The sequence below is a fragment of the Protopterus annectens genome, chromosome 2.part0 (assembly GCF_019279795.1).
Source record: "Protopterus annectens isolate FY-2018-M chromosome 2.part0, PAN1.0, whole genome shotgun sequence".
Taxonomy (NCBI): Eukaryota; Metazoa; Chordata; order Ceratodontiformes; family Protopteridae; genus Protopterus; species Protopterus annectens.
The window spans coordinates 1,755,037,688-1,755,054,780 of record NC_056728.1 but is presented as its reverse complement, the minus strand read 5'-3'; the positions used below and the strand labels follow the sequence as shown (position 1 = coordinate 1,755,054,780).

General features: G+C 40.4%; 1 protein-coding gene across 1 annotated transcript in view; it reads right to left on the bottom strand.

The window, feature by feature from the left end:
* The window catches only part of FOXJ3 (forkhead box J3), a gene marked incomplete in the record, with an annotated part of 1,121,635 nt that overhangs the window by 837,379 nt on the left and 267,163 nt on the right, over window positions 1–17,093 (bottom strand). The window contains 1 exon segment of the mRNA XM_044061784.1: window positions 16,315–16,774. Coding sequence (XP_043917719.1) covers window positions 16,315–16,638 — 324 coding nt within the window.

Below are 17,093 nucleotides of genomic sequence, written 5' to 3'. Positions count from 1 at the left end.
AAAAAAGAAAACCACAAAAAAGGTTAAGCGTCTGACCTCCGTCAGACTTCCTCAGAACCATGAACAAATGTCAGAAATGAGTTTTTAAATACTTTTTGGCGCCAACTGCTTACCAAACAATTGCTATTTAAAAGGGCAACATTGATACTGTATCATGTTGTACATCAGCATGTGCAAAAACAACAGCGTGTACAAAGAATCGGCATGTGCAAAAAATCAGCATGTGCAAAAAATACTTGTAATGCATAATGTAGCTTACATAATAATAAATAATTAACACATATATATTTGAGATATTAACTAACTAAAATTCCTTCTACTAATACAATTAAATACACTCTCTAACAATGTATAGTAAATCTAAGTGCCTGTTAAAAATATTATACTGTACTAGTTTGTAACACAACCTAATCAAATATCTACTGTGCCAGTATTACATAAAAAACAAAGTTATTAAGAACATTAAAAACATCAATGTGTAAAAAACAACAATATAAAAAGCGTCAATATATGAAAAGTTAGAGTTGATTAAAATAAAACAATGTCTTTTACAGAAAAAATAGTGTACTAGCCAACTATGATACAATATTTCTAAAGATTACTGTAGACGTATAGACATACGGGGTACTAATTGAATAATGCATACAAATATCTGTATAACCAATAGCGCATCCTATATAATAATAATAATAAAACTAGACAACCCAGGGGTATATCTGAACCTAATGAAACCCATATGGAGAACATGTACCCTCCAATAAAAAACATAAACAACTAATATAAACCACTAATGTGAACACCTAATATGAACAACTAACACAAATGGGAAATGTGTCTAAAGATGCCAACGAACCACTACACTGTAACCAAGCTGCTGAAAATCTTCATACATTAAGCTGTAAGAATGGCTTTATACTGATAAAATCATTCAGCCCTGGTTTAGATGTAGAGTCACAAAATATCTGCCATCTACTTTCGAGAGCCGAAAGTTTGATCTTCCAATTCCCTTCACTACTACTTGTTTCCATTAAATCTATGATGGCAAACTTGAAACTATGGTTGTTACCTTTTTCAGAAATGTGTCTACACAGAGCATTTTTTCGCCTTTCCTCTGAATTCTATACAAGTGTTCGTATATCCTGGTTTTAACTTCCTTTCGGTTTTGCCTATATAATAGGCCTAACAGGATATACACGCTATGTAGACCACCCTTGCATTGCAGTTACCTTTACGTGTCTTAATTTTCGTCTTCAAAACATTGTCCAATTTAATGTCTATACTAGTATTAATGAAGTTACATTGTCTACACATACCACATTTTCGTGTACCTCTACTAAGAGTCTTAGTTTCCCTTAAGTGCTCAAATAAGTATTTCAGATTGTGAGACATTTTATATACAATTTTAGGGGGCTCACACCCTGGTGCACCCTCCTTGTCAGAAAGCATAAGGATCTCCCAGTGTTTATTTAAAATTTCTTTAACTAAATTAGAATACGGATTGTATCTAATGACACATACTCGCTTGTCGTCGAAGCCTTCTGCTTTACTCAAATTAGGCACTGGGACCCAAAGGGTCGTTGTTTAAAAACTTTTAGCATGAACAATATAGATGCATTTCTTAACGACGATGTCAATTTTAAAAGAGACGACCATTGTTATGAAAATCAGCTGAAACAAGGAAGACATTGTAGTACTAATAAGGACAATATTAAGTCCAAGATTGTCTCACTTGGCAAAAAACTCATTCAGATTAAAAGTGTTAAAACCGACAGTGCCTACTTGAAACACTGTTTGAATTTAAAAATTGTACCTAAGGGGTTGAGATTTTTTAAGCTCCCGTTGGGTATTGATTTTAATAACATTATTATAAATGATTTTAATAACATGTTTGATGACTTTGGTTTTGTGTATATGAAAAGATTGTTGAAATATAATGAAGTGAAGGTGGTGGAACTCACTAAGGACATAGAGATATTGAATGATGACATTATTAAGGACATAGACTTTGACCAATGGGGGGATTTGTACCATAGACAGTTTGCTACAGCGGAAAACAAAAATACATTAATATTTAATAGAAAACTAAGGAAGATAGATAGGGACATGGAACTTTACAAAAACAATAGGGCCTATATATGGCCTAATGTGAATAGGAGGGAAGGCCCTCAACAGGAGAAGCATTTGGTATTTAATGAACGGACGGACAGAAATACACATGACAAATTTTCAAGGGGGGAGGTTTTTCCCTGCCCCGAAACAATTCAGGAGGCAATACTAGAAGGGGAAGGTCTGTGTGAACTAAATTCAAGTTCATGTAGGCAGATCGTTCATCTGGACACAGCACAGGAAGAAACACTGTCTCCTTTATGCAATGTGGATGTCAGTTTGCCAACTGTTGCGGAGTTACCACCAACCAAACAAATTACCCATTCGTTTAATGGGTTTAACGTGTTTAACTACACGGACACGGTGGTTACGCAAGGGCATGTTTCCTTGTTCACCAAAGGTATGAAATTCATCCCTACCAGTAAATTTAATATTGTGGACACTATCAAAGAGGTAAAGTTTTTTAGTCGTAGGTTAAATTTCTCTGTTTTATTCAATAATAAAAACCAGGTTCAGAATATGACCGGTATTAATTATTGTAAAAGACTTACAAAAAAGAGTGTGATAGTTCCGGCATACCATCCACAAGTCCTTCATTATGAGAAATTAGTATCTAAAGACATATACAAATTGTATAAAGATATTAAAATGAGTAAAGAGTACACTAAAGTGTTTATGGATAACTTAAACAATGAAGAAAGGGATTGTCTTAGACATATAAGAGAAAACCCTCACATTAGAATAATGAAACCCGACAAGGGTGGGGGGATAGTGTTATACAATACTTTGGACTATAATAATGAGATTTTGAAGATACTACACCATTCAGGTAATTATGAAGTTATTTCCACAAATCAAGTACATATAGGTCATAAAAGAATAGACTTGGCCATAGAGGAATACCTATTGGACAATAGGATTACTAACGACATTTATCAGTTTATCAGAGTAGAGTTTCCAAAAATGGCTACGATCGTAGGAATACCCAAAATTCATAAAGACTTGGAACACCCCCCATTTCGGCCGATTATTTCTGGATCACTATCTAAGGCATTTAAAATAGGAGTTACCATTGATGAATGGACGAAGCATGTTTATGAAAGGGTCAACCACTTAACAAAGGACTCCTGGGATTTTTTGGGGAAACTTACATATGACTTATGGAGGAAGGAGATGATATTCCTCACTATTGATGTTATTGATTTATATTCTAGTATACCCAGAGACATTGGACTAGAATATTTTCATAATAGTCTAAGTAAATTCTCCAATTTAAGTAGTGACAAGGTTAATTTAATTGTAGACATGATGGGACTAGTCCTTGATCACAATTATGTGCAATTCCAAGGAGAGGTGTTTAAACAAGTAAAGGGGGTGGCTATGGGTGCATCCTGCGCCCCCATTTATGCCAACATGGTTATGTTGGAATGGGAAACATAATTTGTTTTCAAAAGTGTACATTTTAGTAAAATACTTTTGTACACTAGATTTTTGGACGACTTGTTCATTTTGTGGAACGACTCACTTGACGAGCTTAATGAATTTATAGTCTTTATTAATAACACTACTCAGTTTTTGAAATTCACGCATAGTATAGATAGGACAGGAATTTCATATTTGGACACGTACATCAGTAATAATGGTACCAACTTTACATCTAGTATACACAGAAAAAGTACCTTTTCTAACGATTACTTAAACTTTAACAGCAACCATCCTCCTTACATGTTTCGTAACGTGTTTAAAGGGCAGTGTATTCGCGCAGCCCGCATGTCCTCAGAAAAAGAGGTTATGGAGAGGGAACTTGTAAATATCCACGACATGTTTTTGAACCGTGGTTATCCGAAGGACATGTTAGACAACGTTACTCAATATGTTATCAGTGAATGGGGGAAAAAATATTTACCTCTTTTAGGCGTCCCAGTGCCTAATTTGAGTAAAGCAGAAGGCTTCGACGACAAGCGAGTATGTGTCATTAGATACAATCCGTATTCTAATTTAGTTAAAGAAATTTTAAATAAACACTGGGAGATCCTTATGCTTTCTGACAAGGAGGGTGCACCAGGGTGTGAGCCCCCTAAAATTGTATATAAAATGTCTCACAATCTGAAATACTTATTTGAGCACTTAAGGGAAACTAAGACTCTTAGTAGAGGTACACGAAAATGTGGTATGTGTAGACAATGTAACTTCATTAATACTAGTATAGACATTAAATTGGACAATGTTTTGAAGACGAAAATTAAGACACGTAAAGGTAACTGCAATACGCAAAGGGTGGTCTACATAGCCACGTGTATATCCTGTTCGGCCTATTATATAGGCAAAACCGAAAGGAAGTTAAAAACCAGGATATACGAACACTTGTATAGAATTCAGAGGAAAGACGAAAAAAACGCTCTGTGTAGACACATTTCTGAAAAAGGTAACAACCATAGTTTCAAGTTTGCCATCATAGATTTAATGGAAACAAGTAGTAGTGAAGGGAATTGGAAGATCAAACTTTCGGCTCTCGAAAGTAGATGGCAGATATTTTGTGACTCTACATCTAAACCAGGGCTGAATGATTTTATCAGTATAAAGCCATTCTTACAGCTTAATGTATGAAGATTTTCAGCAGCTTGGTTACAGTGTAGTGGTTCGTTGGCATCTTTAGACACATTTCCCATTTGTGTTAGTTGTTCATATTAGGTGTTCACATTAGTGGTTTATATTAGTTGTTTATGTTTTTTATTGGAGGGTACATGTTCTCCATATGGGTTTCATTAGGTTCAGATATACCCCTGGGTTGTCTAGTTTTATTATTATTATTATATAGGATGCGCTATTGGTTATACAGATATTTGTATGCATTATTCAATTAGTACCCCGTATGTCTATACGTCTACAGTAATCTTTAGAAATAGTGTCATAGTTGGCTAGTACACTATTTTTTCTGTACAAGACATTGTTTTATTTTAATCAACTCTAACTTTTCATATATTGACGCTTTTTATATTGTTGTTTTTTTACACACTGATGTTTTTAATGTTCTTAATAACTTTGTTTTTTATGTAATACTGGCACAGTAGATATTTGATTAGGTTGTGTTACAAACTAGTACAGTATAATATTTTTAACAGGCACTTAGATGTACTATACATTGTTAGAGAGTGTATTTAATTGTATTAGTAGAAGGAATTTTAGTTAATATCTCAAATATATATGTGTTAATTATTTATTATTATGTAAGCTACATTATGCATTACAAGTATTTTTTGCACATGCTGATTTTTTGCACATGCCGATTCTTTGTACACGCTGTTGTTTTTGCACATGCTGATGTACAACATGATACAGTATCAATGTTGCCCTTTTAAATAGCAATTGTTTGGTAAGCAGTTGGCGCCAAAAAGTATTTAAAAACTCATTTCTGACATTTGTTCATGGTTCTGAGGAAGTCTGACGGAGGTCAGACGAAAGCGCTTAACCTAGTGATACTTTTATCTGAATTATTCATTTTGTGTTGTGACTTTCAGTCAATAAACGGTGGTTTAACTATCCTGCTGTCGTTGTCCGAGCTTTTTGGGATTCAGTTCGTGGGCACCCTCTCTGGATTGTTGAAAAAGGACTCTTCCCTGACGTCAGTGCACCAGGGGTATAAAAGATGCAGCAGACACCAATTTCTTCAGTTTTTCTTACCCCAGGTGTCACGTGCCCCAAAATTGGTAGGCTAATTTATGCCAAAAAGCATGCATGCACATAAAACAACTTTTCCTTCATCTAAAAGCAAATACACCACATAGGTTGTATAGGATAAAGAAGTACAGATAAATCCTAGCAAAGAAAGGGGGGCATGGAGGGAGGGTAACCTAGACTGAAACAGTGAATACACTAATATCTACATTTATGGTACTATGTTCATCGGGTTTCACTGTTGCAGTCATTACAATTGGGTTGAATCCCAAAGCTAAAGTTGGGAGTTTGGAGCTAAATAGGATTAGGAGAGGCTATAAGGCCTTGCAGAACTGCAATGGCAAAGCCTGCCCTGGATTTAGAGTAGAAAGGTAAGTGATAATGCTTTGTAAAGGTCTGCACTGAACTCCAGGTTGCAGCCTTTAAGATGTCTTTGGTTGGTACTCCTCTGAGAAAGGCTGCTGAAGTGGCTGCTGCTCTGGTTGAGTGTGCCCTAATGTCTTTAGGCACTGATTTGCCATGCTGTGAATAGCAGAAACTAATGCAATGGCCTATCCACTTTGAAATAGTCTATTTAGGGATAGGCTTTCCTTGTGATGCTTGCAGCATATGCCACTAGGAGTTGATCAGTTTTTCTGAAAGTTTTAGTTTTGTCCAAGTAGAAGCGTAGCTGTCTGTGAATGTCCAAGGAATGCAGAATTATCTCACCCTTATTCTGTTGGTTTGGATAAAAAGTAGACAAATGAATTGTTTGATTAAGGGCCACACTGGACACTACCTTAGGCATAAATGTAGGGTTTGTCCTCAGCGAAAGGAAAATGAGAAAAGGTTCCGCAGCCATGAGTGCCTGTAACGCTGAGACTCTTCTAGCGGAGGTTATTGCTAGGAGCAGAGCTGTTTTCCAGGATAAGAAGTTTATGTCAGCTTCACAGGCTGGCTCAAACCGAGGTAGTATGAGTTTTTCCAAGACATAGTTGAGGTCCCAAACAGGTATTGGTGCTCTCCTTGGAGGTCTTATATTTTTGGCCGCTCTGAGGTACTGCCTTAAGTAAGGGGTGTGAAAAAATAGGTGGTTCTGTATTGTAATGAGTTGAAATGGCAGAAGCATGAATTTTAATTGATGAAAAAGAAAGGCCTTTATCCAGCATCTCAGTCAAGTATTGTAAAATCTGAGGAATATTTGGAACAATCGTGTCAATACCTTGCGCTTGGTTCCAAGCACAGAATCTCTTCCATTTGTCTGCATAACATTTTCTGGTGCTAGGCCTCCTGGCCTCCAAAATAACATCCATCACTGCTTTAGAGAGAGGTGCGTCTTGAGAGGCAATATTATCTGCCATGCCGCCAGATTTAAGGTTTTGAGTTGGCTGTGTTGTATGTGACTGTCTTGTTGGGTCAATAAGTGAGGCATTTGAGGTAATGTCCAGGCTGGGCAGTGAGACAAGCTCTTTAGGATTGGGTACCAGTGCTGGTGGGGCCAGTCTGGGGCAATCGGCATCATTTTTGGTTTCTCTTGACGTTGAGGAGTACTTTGGGTAGGAGAGGCACAGGAGGAAAGGCATATACTGTTAGATTTTTCCAACATTAAGAGAGTGCATCCACTTTCCATGCTTGCTTGTGATAAGTCCTTGTGCAGAATCTTTGTAGTTGGTAGTTGTGAGGGGTGGCAAATAGGTCTATGCCCGGACATCCCCAGGTCCTTGTTATCATGCTGAAGACTCGTAGATCCAATTTCCATTTGTGGGAATCCATGAGGTTTCTGCTTAGTTCGTCTGCCAAAGTATTTTTCCTTCCTGGCAGGAATTGTGCTTGCAGATGTACTTGGTAAGTCAATGCCGTGTGCCACAAGTTCATGGCTAGCCTGCAGATGAGGTAGGAATGTGTGCCTCTCCCTGGATATGTACCACATGACTGTAGTACTGTCCATCCTTAGTAGTTGTCCTGGGTGAAGTTGATCCTTGAAGGCTGTTAGGGCATTCTGAACAGCTAGCATCTCTGATTGATATGTAGATGGATTTCACTTGGACCATGAGCCCTGAATACATTTTCCTGCCATATGGGCCCCCCAGGCGTAATCTGTTGTCAGTCCGGAAACTGGTTGCAGGCAGGGAATGAGGGTAATTACTGTTGCCAGGCTGTGGCAATGTTGAGTCCAAACACTTTTTAGATACCATTGAACTTTGCTCATATGCAGTCTTGCATATGGAATTAGCAGAATGCAGGATGTCATGAAACCCAAGGCCTGCAGAATTTTTCTTGCAGATAACTGGGTCTTTGTTGCCAACATTTTAAAATAGGTAGTCAGTTGTCTGTCTGGCATGAGATAAGCCATCTGGGCAGTTGTATTTAAGCTTGCTCCCAGGAATATCTCTTGAGAGGGTACGGGTTTTGATTTCTTTTCGTTTACTGTGTACCCTAGACTTGTCAGTAAACATTTTACGAACGCCAAATGCTGTAGCAGAATGTCCTTGTTCTCCGCTTGAATAAGGCAGTCCAAGTAAGGATATATTTGTATTCCTCTGTCTGCAAAATGCAATTACTGGTGCCAGGCACTTTGTGAAGACCCTCGGCACAGTAGATAAGCCAAAAGGCAGTGCAGAGAATTGGTAGTGCATTGAGCCAGCTTTGAATGTGAGGTATCTTCTGCACGTTTGTCTGATTGGGACATGCAAGTATGCCTCCTTTAGATCTAAAGTCACAAGCCAAGCCTTCTTACCAAACATGGGCAGAAGCTGCTGTAGAGTCAACATCTTGAATTTTGGAATATCCAGATACGTGTTTAGAATAAATAGGTCCAGTATAGGCCTCCAGGCTTTGTCTTTTCTGGGTACCAAGAACAGTTGAATAAAATCCTTGACCCTGCTCTTGTTTTGGTACTTGTTGAATGGCCATCATGTCCATGAGGGATGAAACTTGTTTTTGTGCCTCTGCCCATTGATTGTGTGGCAGATCTGGCATACCGTTTTGCCTTGGCAGGATATGAAAGTGGAACCTGTAGCCTTGTGAAACTATATTTAGAAACCATTGTCCAGGGTGATCATGTGCCAATTTTGTGAAAAAAGTGCTAGTTTTCCTCCCAAAGGGGCTGCCAAAAGATAAGTGCTTGGTGCTGGAAGTGGGAAGTCATTGAGACTGTTTTCTGTATGGCTGTAATTTTTCTTCTCTGCTTTTGGAGGTAGAAGCACCCCATTGTTTAGGCCTGTATGAGCCTTGGGGCTGTGATCTGCCCCTTTGTGGTCTGACACTGGAAAGGACCAATTTTTTTGTAGGCCAGTTCCTGCTAAATCTGGGAGGTTGTACCTGCAAGAAATCCTTGACTGTTTGCATAGATTTACCTTTGTCCTCCATTTTCTTCAACACCTCTTCTCCTTTAGCACCAAACAAAGTATCATGCTGTAAAGGAGCATCTAATAGTTTTGCTTTAACATGATCCGGCAAATTCTGTTCTTTTAACCAAGCATGCCTCCTAATGACAGAACCTGTAACAGCGGCCCTGCAGGAGGCCTCAAGAGAATCAAAACCACATTGCAAAGTATGCTTTCCAACTTGTTCAGCTGCATGCAATAAATCCTGCATTTCTTTGTTTTGTGCACATTCAGAATTTGTCAACATTTTCTGTTTAAGAGTGTCATAATATATTGCTGATATTTGAGCATATGAAACTGACAATTTAAAGCCCTTATAGCCAAGGTAGCGGAAGTGTAAATCTTTTTTCCCCATCTGTCCAATGCCCTAGAATCCCTGTCAGAGGGGGTAGGGTTTTTTGTAGCAAAAGCCTTGACCCCTTTGGGACCCTGAGAGATAGTTTCTGGGTCAGCAGCAGGGTTTTTGAAAAGGAATTTATGAGAGTCAGGGACCTTGTAGTACCTGTCCGGCTTAACAGGAGCTGGAGGCAAGGAGTCAGGGGGTCAGACTGGACTCTGAAAATACATCAACAATGGCTAACACAGGTGGAATAGCTAGGGGAATGTGTTGTGGTAGTAAAAGGAAGTCTCTGAGCCTTTTCTTAGATTCTGAAAAATCTTGGCTCTCCCAGTGGAAATGCTCCCTCATGGTATGCAAGGTTTCCCCAAAAGAGTAATCCTCAGGAGGAGAGGCTGAAGGGATAGATTCTTCAGCATCAGAATCCTCATAGGGAGGAAGAGAGTATTCCTGATAAGAAGAGGAATCAGATGAAATGGAAACCTGATCTGAACATTCATATTCTGTCTCTTGCCTAGGTCTTATCAGGGAGGGGGATGGGAACCCCTGATCAAAGTAATTAAGCCTTCGGCCATTTTGAGCATCTGTTTTTTGGGCATGGAGGCCTGTCCATGAGGCTGTTGCACTTGTCTTTAAGGGTGCTTTAGTCTTTGCCTTTGAAGCTGAAGTCGTTTTAATGTATAATTGAGTTGGTCTGAAAACACCCTCAGAAGCCGATGCCTGCTAAGTGGCTCCGGACCCATTTGAGGGAATAGTCTCCGAAGGTCCAATACCTTGACCTTCCAGCAGCCTAGGCAACTCCACGTGGGAGTCGGTAGCGGCCTGCAGGTCTAAAGTAGCGGGCGTCAGGGGCTGCAAAGGTGCCTCACTGAGAACCGGTGACGGACTTAGAAGAAGCCTTGTCGGTTTTGGACCTTGGATGCCTGTCCTTTTCTTTTTCTTTGCATTTCTTGTGAATTCCGGTAGTCTGATGGCTATCCGACAACATGGTATAATTAAATCTTCTGCCAAAATAGTGTAATGCAAAATCATACAGACGCTTAATAGTGCATTGGTTAAATCTAGCACAAAACCGACAACGAGTAACGCCGTGGTCAGGGCCTAGGCAAGGAATACAGTAAGAATGAAAGTCCTTATGAGGTACTTGCTTCCCACAAGAAATACAATTATTAACTTTTTCTGACATCGGTCTGGAGCAAGAAAAAAGTTTCCCCAACGGGGTACTTAGCTTTTAATGACTTCGAACATGAAAATCTCAGGAGTCGGCCGACCGGCACTTGTGAACTGCTTATGCTTCGGGCAACGCACGGCAAGAAAGACTGAAGAAAATGGCGTTGGCTGCATCTTTTATACCCCTGGCGCACTAACGTCAGGGAAGAGGTGACAGCAAGCGACGCCAGACCTAGACTTTGGAATTCAGGCCGACTGAGGGTAGCCTGCCAGCAGGATATCCCAAGTGTAATGACTGCAACAGTGAAACACGAAGAACATTAAGAAAAATACTATGACATACTTCAGGTGGAGGCCCCTGCACCTGTCCCTCCAGTGCTTCCTTTTCTAGATGCCTTTGAATCAAATTCCAAGACCCCAGATTCACATGCACCAGCTCCTAAAAGACCTGACCGTTTTTATAAGGTCCCTCAGGATTACAAATTTCTTTTTAATTGTCCTTCAGCTGATCCTGCAGTTTGTTTTTTTTTTTCCGCCTCAAATAAATCCTCTCAGGTTGTTCCTTCCACAAAACTGCTTCCCTCAGACAAAGTAACATTTTAGAAGGGTTAGGAAAGAAGGCTTACACCTATTCCACCCTGGCAATCACAACTATTAAAATTACCAGACTCGCATGTCTAGGTATTCTCTTAGCTTTGCTCTCTCAAGCTTCTCATGCCCTGTCCCAGCTTCCTGACTCAGAAATAAGTCCTTATCTCTGTCTCTCTCGGCTGCATCTTCACAGGTCATTAGGCATTCTATTAAATGTAGCTATGATGCTGTAGAAGCTTCCTCCTGAGCTGCAACTTCTGTCCTCAGGAGTTATTCTTGGCTGCGCCTACAGACTCTCACAGATGACATCAAGGTAAAATTGCTTGATGCTCCCTTGGACAATTCTGCTCTTTTAGATAAGGCTGCTGCAGAACTCTGAAGGAAAAAGCTAAGGAGCTCCAGGATTTAAAGCACCTGCTAATTTCTCTGGTTCCTAAATTTCGTAGGAATTTCCCTGCTAAAACCCCTTTTACTAGGAAGCACTAAGATGATCTTCTGTTCCCTCTGGTTCTAAGGCACATACATCTGCTAGGAGGCCACCCTCATCCTAAAACTCTGATGACTTCATCTTCCCAGCAGCCCTTTCTGTCCAGACAAGGCTCTCTGGGACATCCAGCTCCAACTTACAAGTCATACTCCTCTCTCCACCTTTTTCTTTTCCTTTCAGCCTGGAATATCATCAATCAGGATTTTTTGGGTGATATCCATTACTCAAAACACTTACTTCATGATTTGAAGTCTACACCCCCTTTCAGAGGCTTCCCCAATCTCCCTCAGATCAACTGCATCTGTTTCCTCATTGCTAACTGAGCTTTCTCTCCAGGGCACCATTCAACTTGTCCCTTTTAGTCAGTAAGGAAGGGTTTTTTACTCCAGGATGTTCCAAGAAAACATGGTCCTTGGAGACCCATTTTGGACCTGTCCAAGTTGATTACCTTCCTGGTGGTGCCTTCTTTTGAGATGCTATCCCTACAGTCTCTTCTCCCTCTGGTTCCTCCTCAAGCATTCTTAGCTTCACTGGATCTCAAGGATGCTTACCTGCATATTCCTATCCACCTTCACACCTCAGGAAGTTACATTTCTCACTGGGTTCTTGGCACTTTCAATTCTCTGCCTTGCCTTTTGGTCTTTCCATTGCTCCAAGGGTCTTCACAAAGTGTCTAGCTCCAGCCACTGCTTTTCTAAGATTAAAAGGTCTTCATGTTTACCCTTACCTGGACGACCTGCTTTCTCTGACCAGCAGTCCAGGTCTTCTGCTTCAACTCCTAAATCTAACTATTCCATTTCTACAAAGCTTGGGGTTCACAATAAATTACAAAAAGTCTACTCCATCACCCAGTCAGGATCTCATTTTTCTGGGGTACAGGTTCAGGACCAACTTGATGACATTTCTTCCTTCAAAAACCTCTCTCTCTCTCAAAGCTTTCATGGAATCCCTTTCTAACTCTCCCATATCTGCCAGGGAGTTCCTGAGACTTCTTTGGTTCATGGCCTCTACAATTCCTATGTTGTCTTTTGCAAAACTTCACATGAAGATCCAGTGGTTTCTGAAGACGGTCTGGTCCCAGCATGCTCATCCCTTACAGACTGGCATTCCTCTTCTTTCCTGTTTGAAAACAGAATTAGGTTGGTGGATGCAGCAACTCTGTGAATCCTGGGCTACCCCCCTCAAATTCCTCAACCAGTACAGGAACCTTTACAGATACCTCAGACTTTGCTTCCACAAAGGTTCAGGGCCTTTGGTCCCCCTCTGAGGAAAAAACATCAAATATCAGGGAAATGAGGGCACTGATTCTAGCCTTACAGGCCTTTCATCTTATCTTTCTTCCAGGAACCCTCAATATCCTAACAGTCAATACTACGGTCTTTTGGTGCATAAACAAGAAGGTGGTCACAAAATCTTTTTTGTCGCTTAGCCATCAAGGAATGGGAGTTGGCTATTCAGTACAAAGTCTCACTGCATGCGGTGTAACTTCCTTCGGCTCAGAACTCAGTGGCAGACGCATTAAGCAGATCCACAATACAATCCCATGAGTGGATGCTTCACAGGGATGTGTTCCTGGATCTAGTTCACCAATGGGGTACTCCAGAGATGGATGTGCCTCCCCTCTGGACAGACTACTTCCTGTTTTCTGTGCCAGGGTCCCTCGCCCTCGGGCGTGGAAGGTGGACGCACCATCATTTTCATGGAAGGGGATGTTTCTTTATGCAGTCACTCCTTTTCCTTTGATTCAGAAAGTCTTGTCGAAAATTCAAACAGGAGAAACTAAAAATATTGTTAGTGAATCCCTTTTGGCCAAGACAGCATTGGTTTCCTCTTCTTTTCCTGCATTTAGCCAAGGACCATCACTAAAGTTACCTCACCGGATGGACCTACTCACTCAAGACAAGTGATGTCTAATTCATCCACAGCTGTCAACTTTTCACTTGACCTTATGGGTGATCAACTTTTTATCCCTTTTAGGCACCTTTTTTCTAAGGACATGCTTTGGGTTTTGCAGGAGGCCAGGAAGCCCAATACTAGGAAGTCTTACATTTCAAAGTGGACAAGATATTCTGGCTGGTGCCAAAAAAGAAAAAAGGACCCGTTTTGGTGTTCTTACCTGTATGAGTTGCTTAACAGTGGTCTTATTCTTCTATTAAGGCCACTGTTCTTCCTTGTCTGCTTGCCTGCCCTTTTCTCCTCCACTGGCTTCCAGACTGAAGGTTAAGCTTTTCTTAAAAGACGTCCTACACATGAATCCTCCCAGGAAACCTTGGGATCTTAATTTTGTCCAAGAAAAGTTGACTCTGGCCCCTTTTTGAACCAGTGGCCTCTGCTTCTCTAAAGTTTCGTACTTTTGAAAACAGTACTTCTGGTAGCTAATATCTCTGCCAGGAGGGTTTCTGAGATGCAGGCATTAATGGCTTCACCACCATTCCTAGTTTTTCACAAGGACAGAGTTTCTTTGAGAACTAATCTGTCCTTTATGCCTGAAGTGGTCAATGATCTGTTTTGAAATCAAGCTATCCAACTGCCTACTTTTTCCCATCTCCACAATCTCCTAGTGAGAGAATTCTGCATTCCTGGATGTGCATAGACAGTTTAGATTCTATCATGACAAAACTAAGACCATCAGGAAATCTGATTGACTATTTGTATCCTTCCATCCCAGGGTTCTGGGTTTGCCTGTTTCTAAGCAAACTCTCTCTTCATGGATTTCTAAGACCATTGTGTTTTGCTATCATTTTCATGGGAAATCCTTATCCTCTTCTGTTAAGGCTCATTCCACTAGATCTGTTGCATCCCTCAGGGGCTTTCTTCAGGGGTTTGGACACTCCATCCCTTTTTGGAAGCTGCAACTTGGTCTTCTGTTCATACCTTTACAAAACATTACAAGTTGGACAATATTTCTAGGGCCAGAGCAGGGTTTGCCAGAGCAATCCTGCATGGATTTCTGGAAAGTGTTTCTGCTTGATCTTTCTCTGTTCCTTCCCCCCCTTCCCTGGGTTCCCTTTCACCTTTGGTACTCTCCCATATGTAAAGAATATTGCAACACTGAATAGGAGGACATACAATAGTTGTGTAAAATCTTAAAACCATAGATGTCCTTCTCTTCTATGTTGCAGTATTCGATCCCATCTACTTCCCCCCTACATCTTGCTCGTTTTTTGAATGACTGCCTTCTGGGTCTCCCTTTGGAGTTTTCCTCACGGGGCTACTTTATTCTGAGGATTATACGTGTGAATGTCCCTTCTATGGCTGATGCCCTAGGAGCCTACGTGCGACATCCCATGTACAGGCAGTAGCTTGAAGCTTTTGTATACAAGCCGGATGCCGGGTCGAGAAGTGGACTACTACCCATATGTAAAGAATACTGCAACACAGAAGAGAAGGACATCTATGGTTATGGTAAGATTTTACACAACTATTCTACCAGTATTTATAAAACTGCCAGGAAAAAGAAAACCATTCCAGAAGAGGGTCTGCACTTCTTAAAATCCCAGGTCAGAGCTAAGATTGCTTGCTATGGGCTGCCAATCTCTAGCATTTCCCTCACTCATGTTCATTCACTAATTACTGCTTTATCCAAAAAGGGTCACATCAGAACCCTATGATCAGCCCCCCACCCCCCAGACATGGGTACTGCAAATGCCCAATGCCAGCATCTCAGCAATAACGTTCATTTTGGTACAGAGAAAATAACCACCAGCAGAATTTAAAGGTACTATTGTCAGTGGCAAAATATTTAATGAAATTATAATGCCTGCTACTTGACAAAACACTGTTAAAACAATTGGAGATCTTTGAAATTTAAACAAAGTAGTAGTGCCAGTCCTCAAGATTCTTCATCCTAACAGTTATTACCCACCTGGGTTGAGTACACAAGACTGCTGTACTAGCTTTTGTTAGCTTGACAACCATGTATTCAAATATCACAAATAAGATAACTTGCTGTGGTTGGGGTCCCCTGTGACCACAGAGTTCAATGGTGCCTAAAACGGTCTATGAGCAGAGATCAAAATGGAGTTACTTGCTCTGAACTTCACCAGTAAACTAGTATTCTGGCTGTCAACTAAACTGCACTCTGCTGAAAAGGATGCTGTGGTTCATTCCAGAGCATGGGTCACCTGTAAACAGGCACAGATCACTACGAATGGGAAGTCAACTGGCAAACGGTGCAACATTATCAAAGTTAACTAGAGAACTCCATACACCATAATGAATAAGTAAACAATGCAAAAGTCCTAACTTGACAAAAAATGTAAAGGAGCAGAAATAAAACACCCACACCTAACTGCAACTGTACAGAACTCAGTCATTAAAACAACAAATGCAATCAGGCGTTTGGAGCATGAAAATATTCAGTTTGTGACTCAGGGTTCATACATGCCAAGTGATGTTGGCATAAAAGTTTTATTTCATTACAGCGAAAGTCAGTTTCCTTTAAGGAATGTACTAAAACATTTTAAAGTCAACTCCCCAAGGCCCAAAGAAACAGGAAGAAAAATGGGGTCAGTCTTTGCAAGACAACATATTGTGCTTAAAAAGCTTTATATATGAGGGGGTTAAAAAATTCAAGGCCTTACCTTCCAGCCACTTCCTGCTTCTCTGTAGTACGGAAAATTATCACAAATCCACTGATAAATCTCACTTAAAGTCATTTTCTTTTTTTGAGAACTATTTATAGCATAAGTGATAAGGCTAGCATAGCTGTATGGAGGCTTTCCATCCTTGTGTTGCTGGACCTCATCCTGGTCCAAGGTAGTGTTAGGGTCCAGAAGTGCATTCTTCTTGCCTACACCAGTCCCATGTGCATTCTGGGATGCATCAGCTTTCTGGATGGCTGCCCTCATAGTAAGTTGGGGAAGCCAGTCCATGGAGGTCAGACTGCTTTCCAGTTCCGATGTCATCCTGCAAGTGCACAGTTTTCCTTAACGAGGAATTAAAAGGGTTTTGGATCCTGATCAGTTCTTAAAACAATTTGCACGCAGTGAGTTCCAATGTGACAAAAAGCACTTCAGTCTGCAGTAAAAGCTCAGGTCCAGCCTAAAAAATAAGAGAAATTACTATTCAAAAAGAAAAATATTTTAACACTTAAAACAGGTCTGACAATGTGCTCTACACATCACACACAATATATATAGTTGTGATAAAGTACAGTTGTGCAAGTTAACACAAACCATACAAACAGATATTCAAGTTGCTTGCTGCTGCAGTAGCCTTTGGTTAACTGGAGTTGGATCCTGCCCAAAACACAAAACACTGTCCCGTTCTCAAAATATCTGACTTCCCCTTGCAACTACACTGACTGTGGATTGCCTAGCCTATTGCAGGGGAAATCAGCATACTGTAGACTTTACTACCC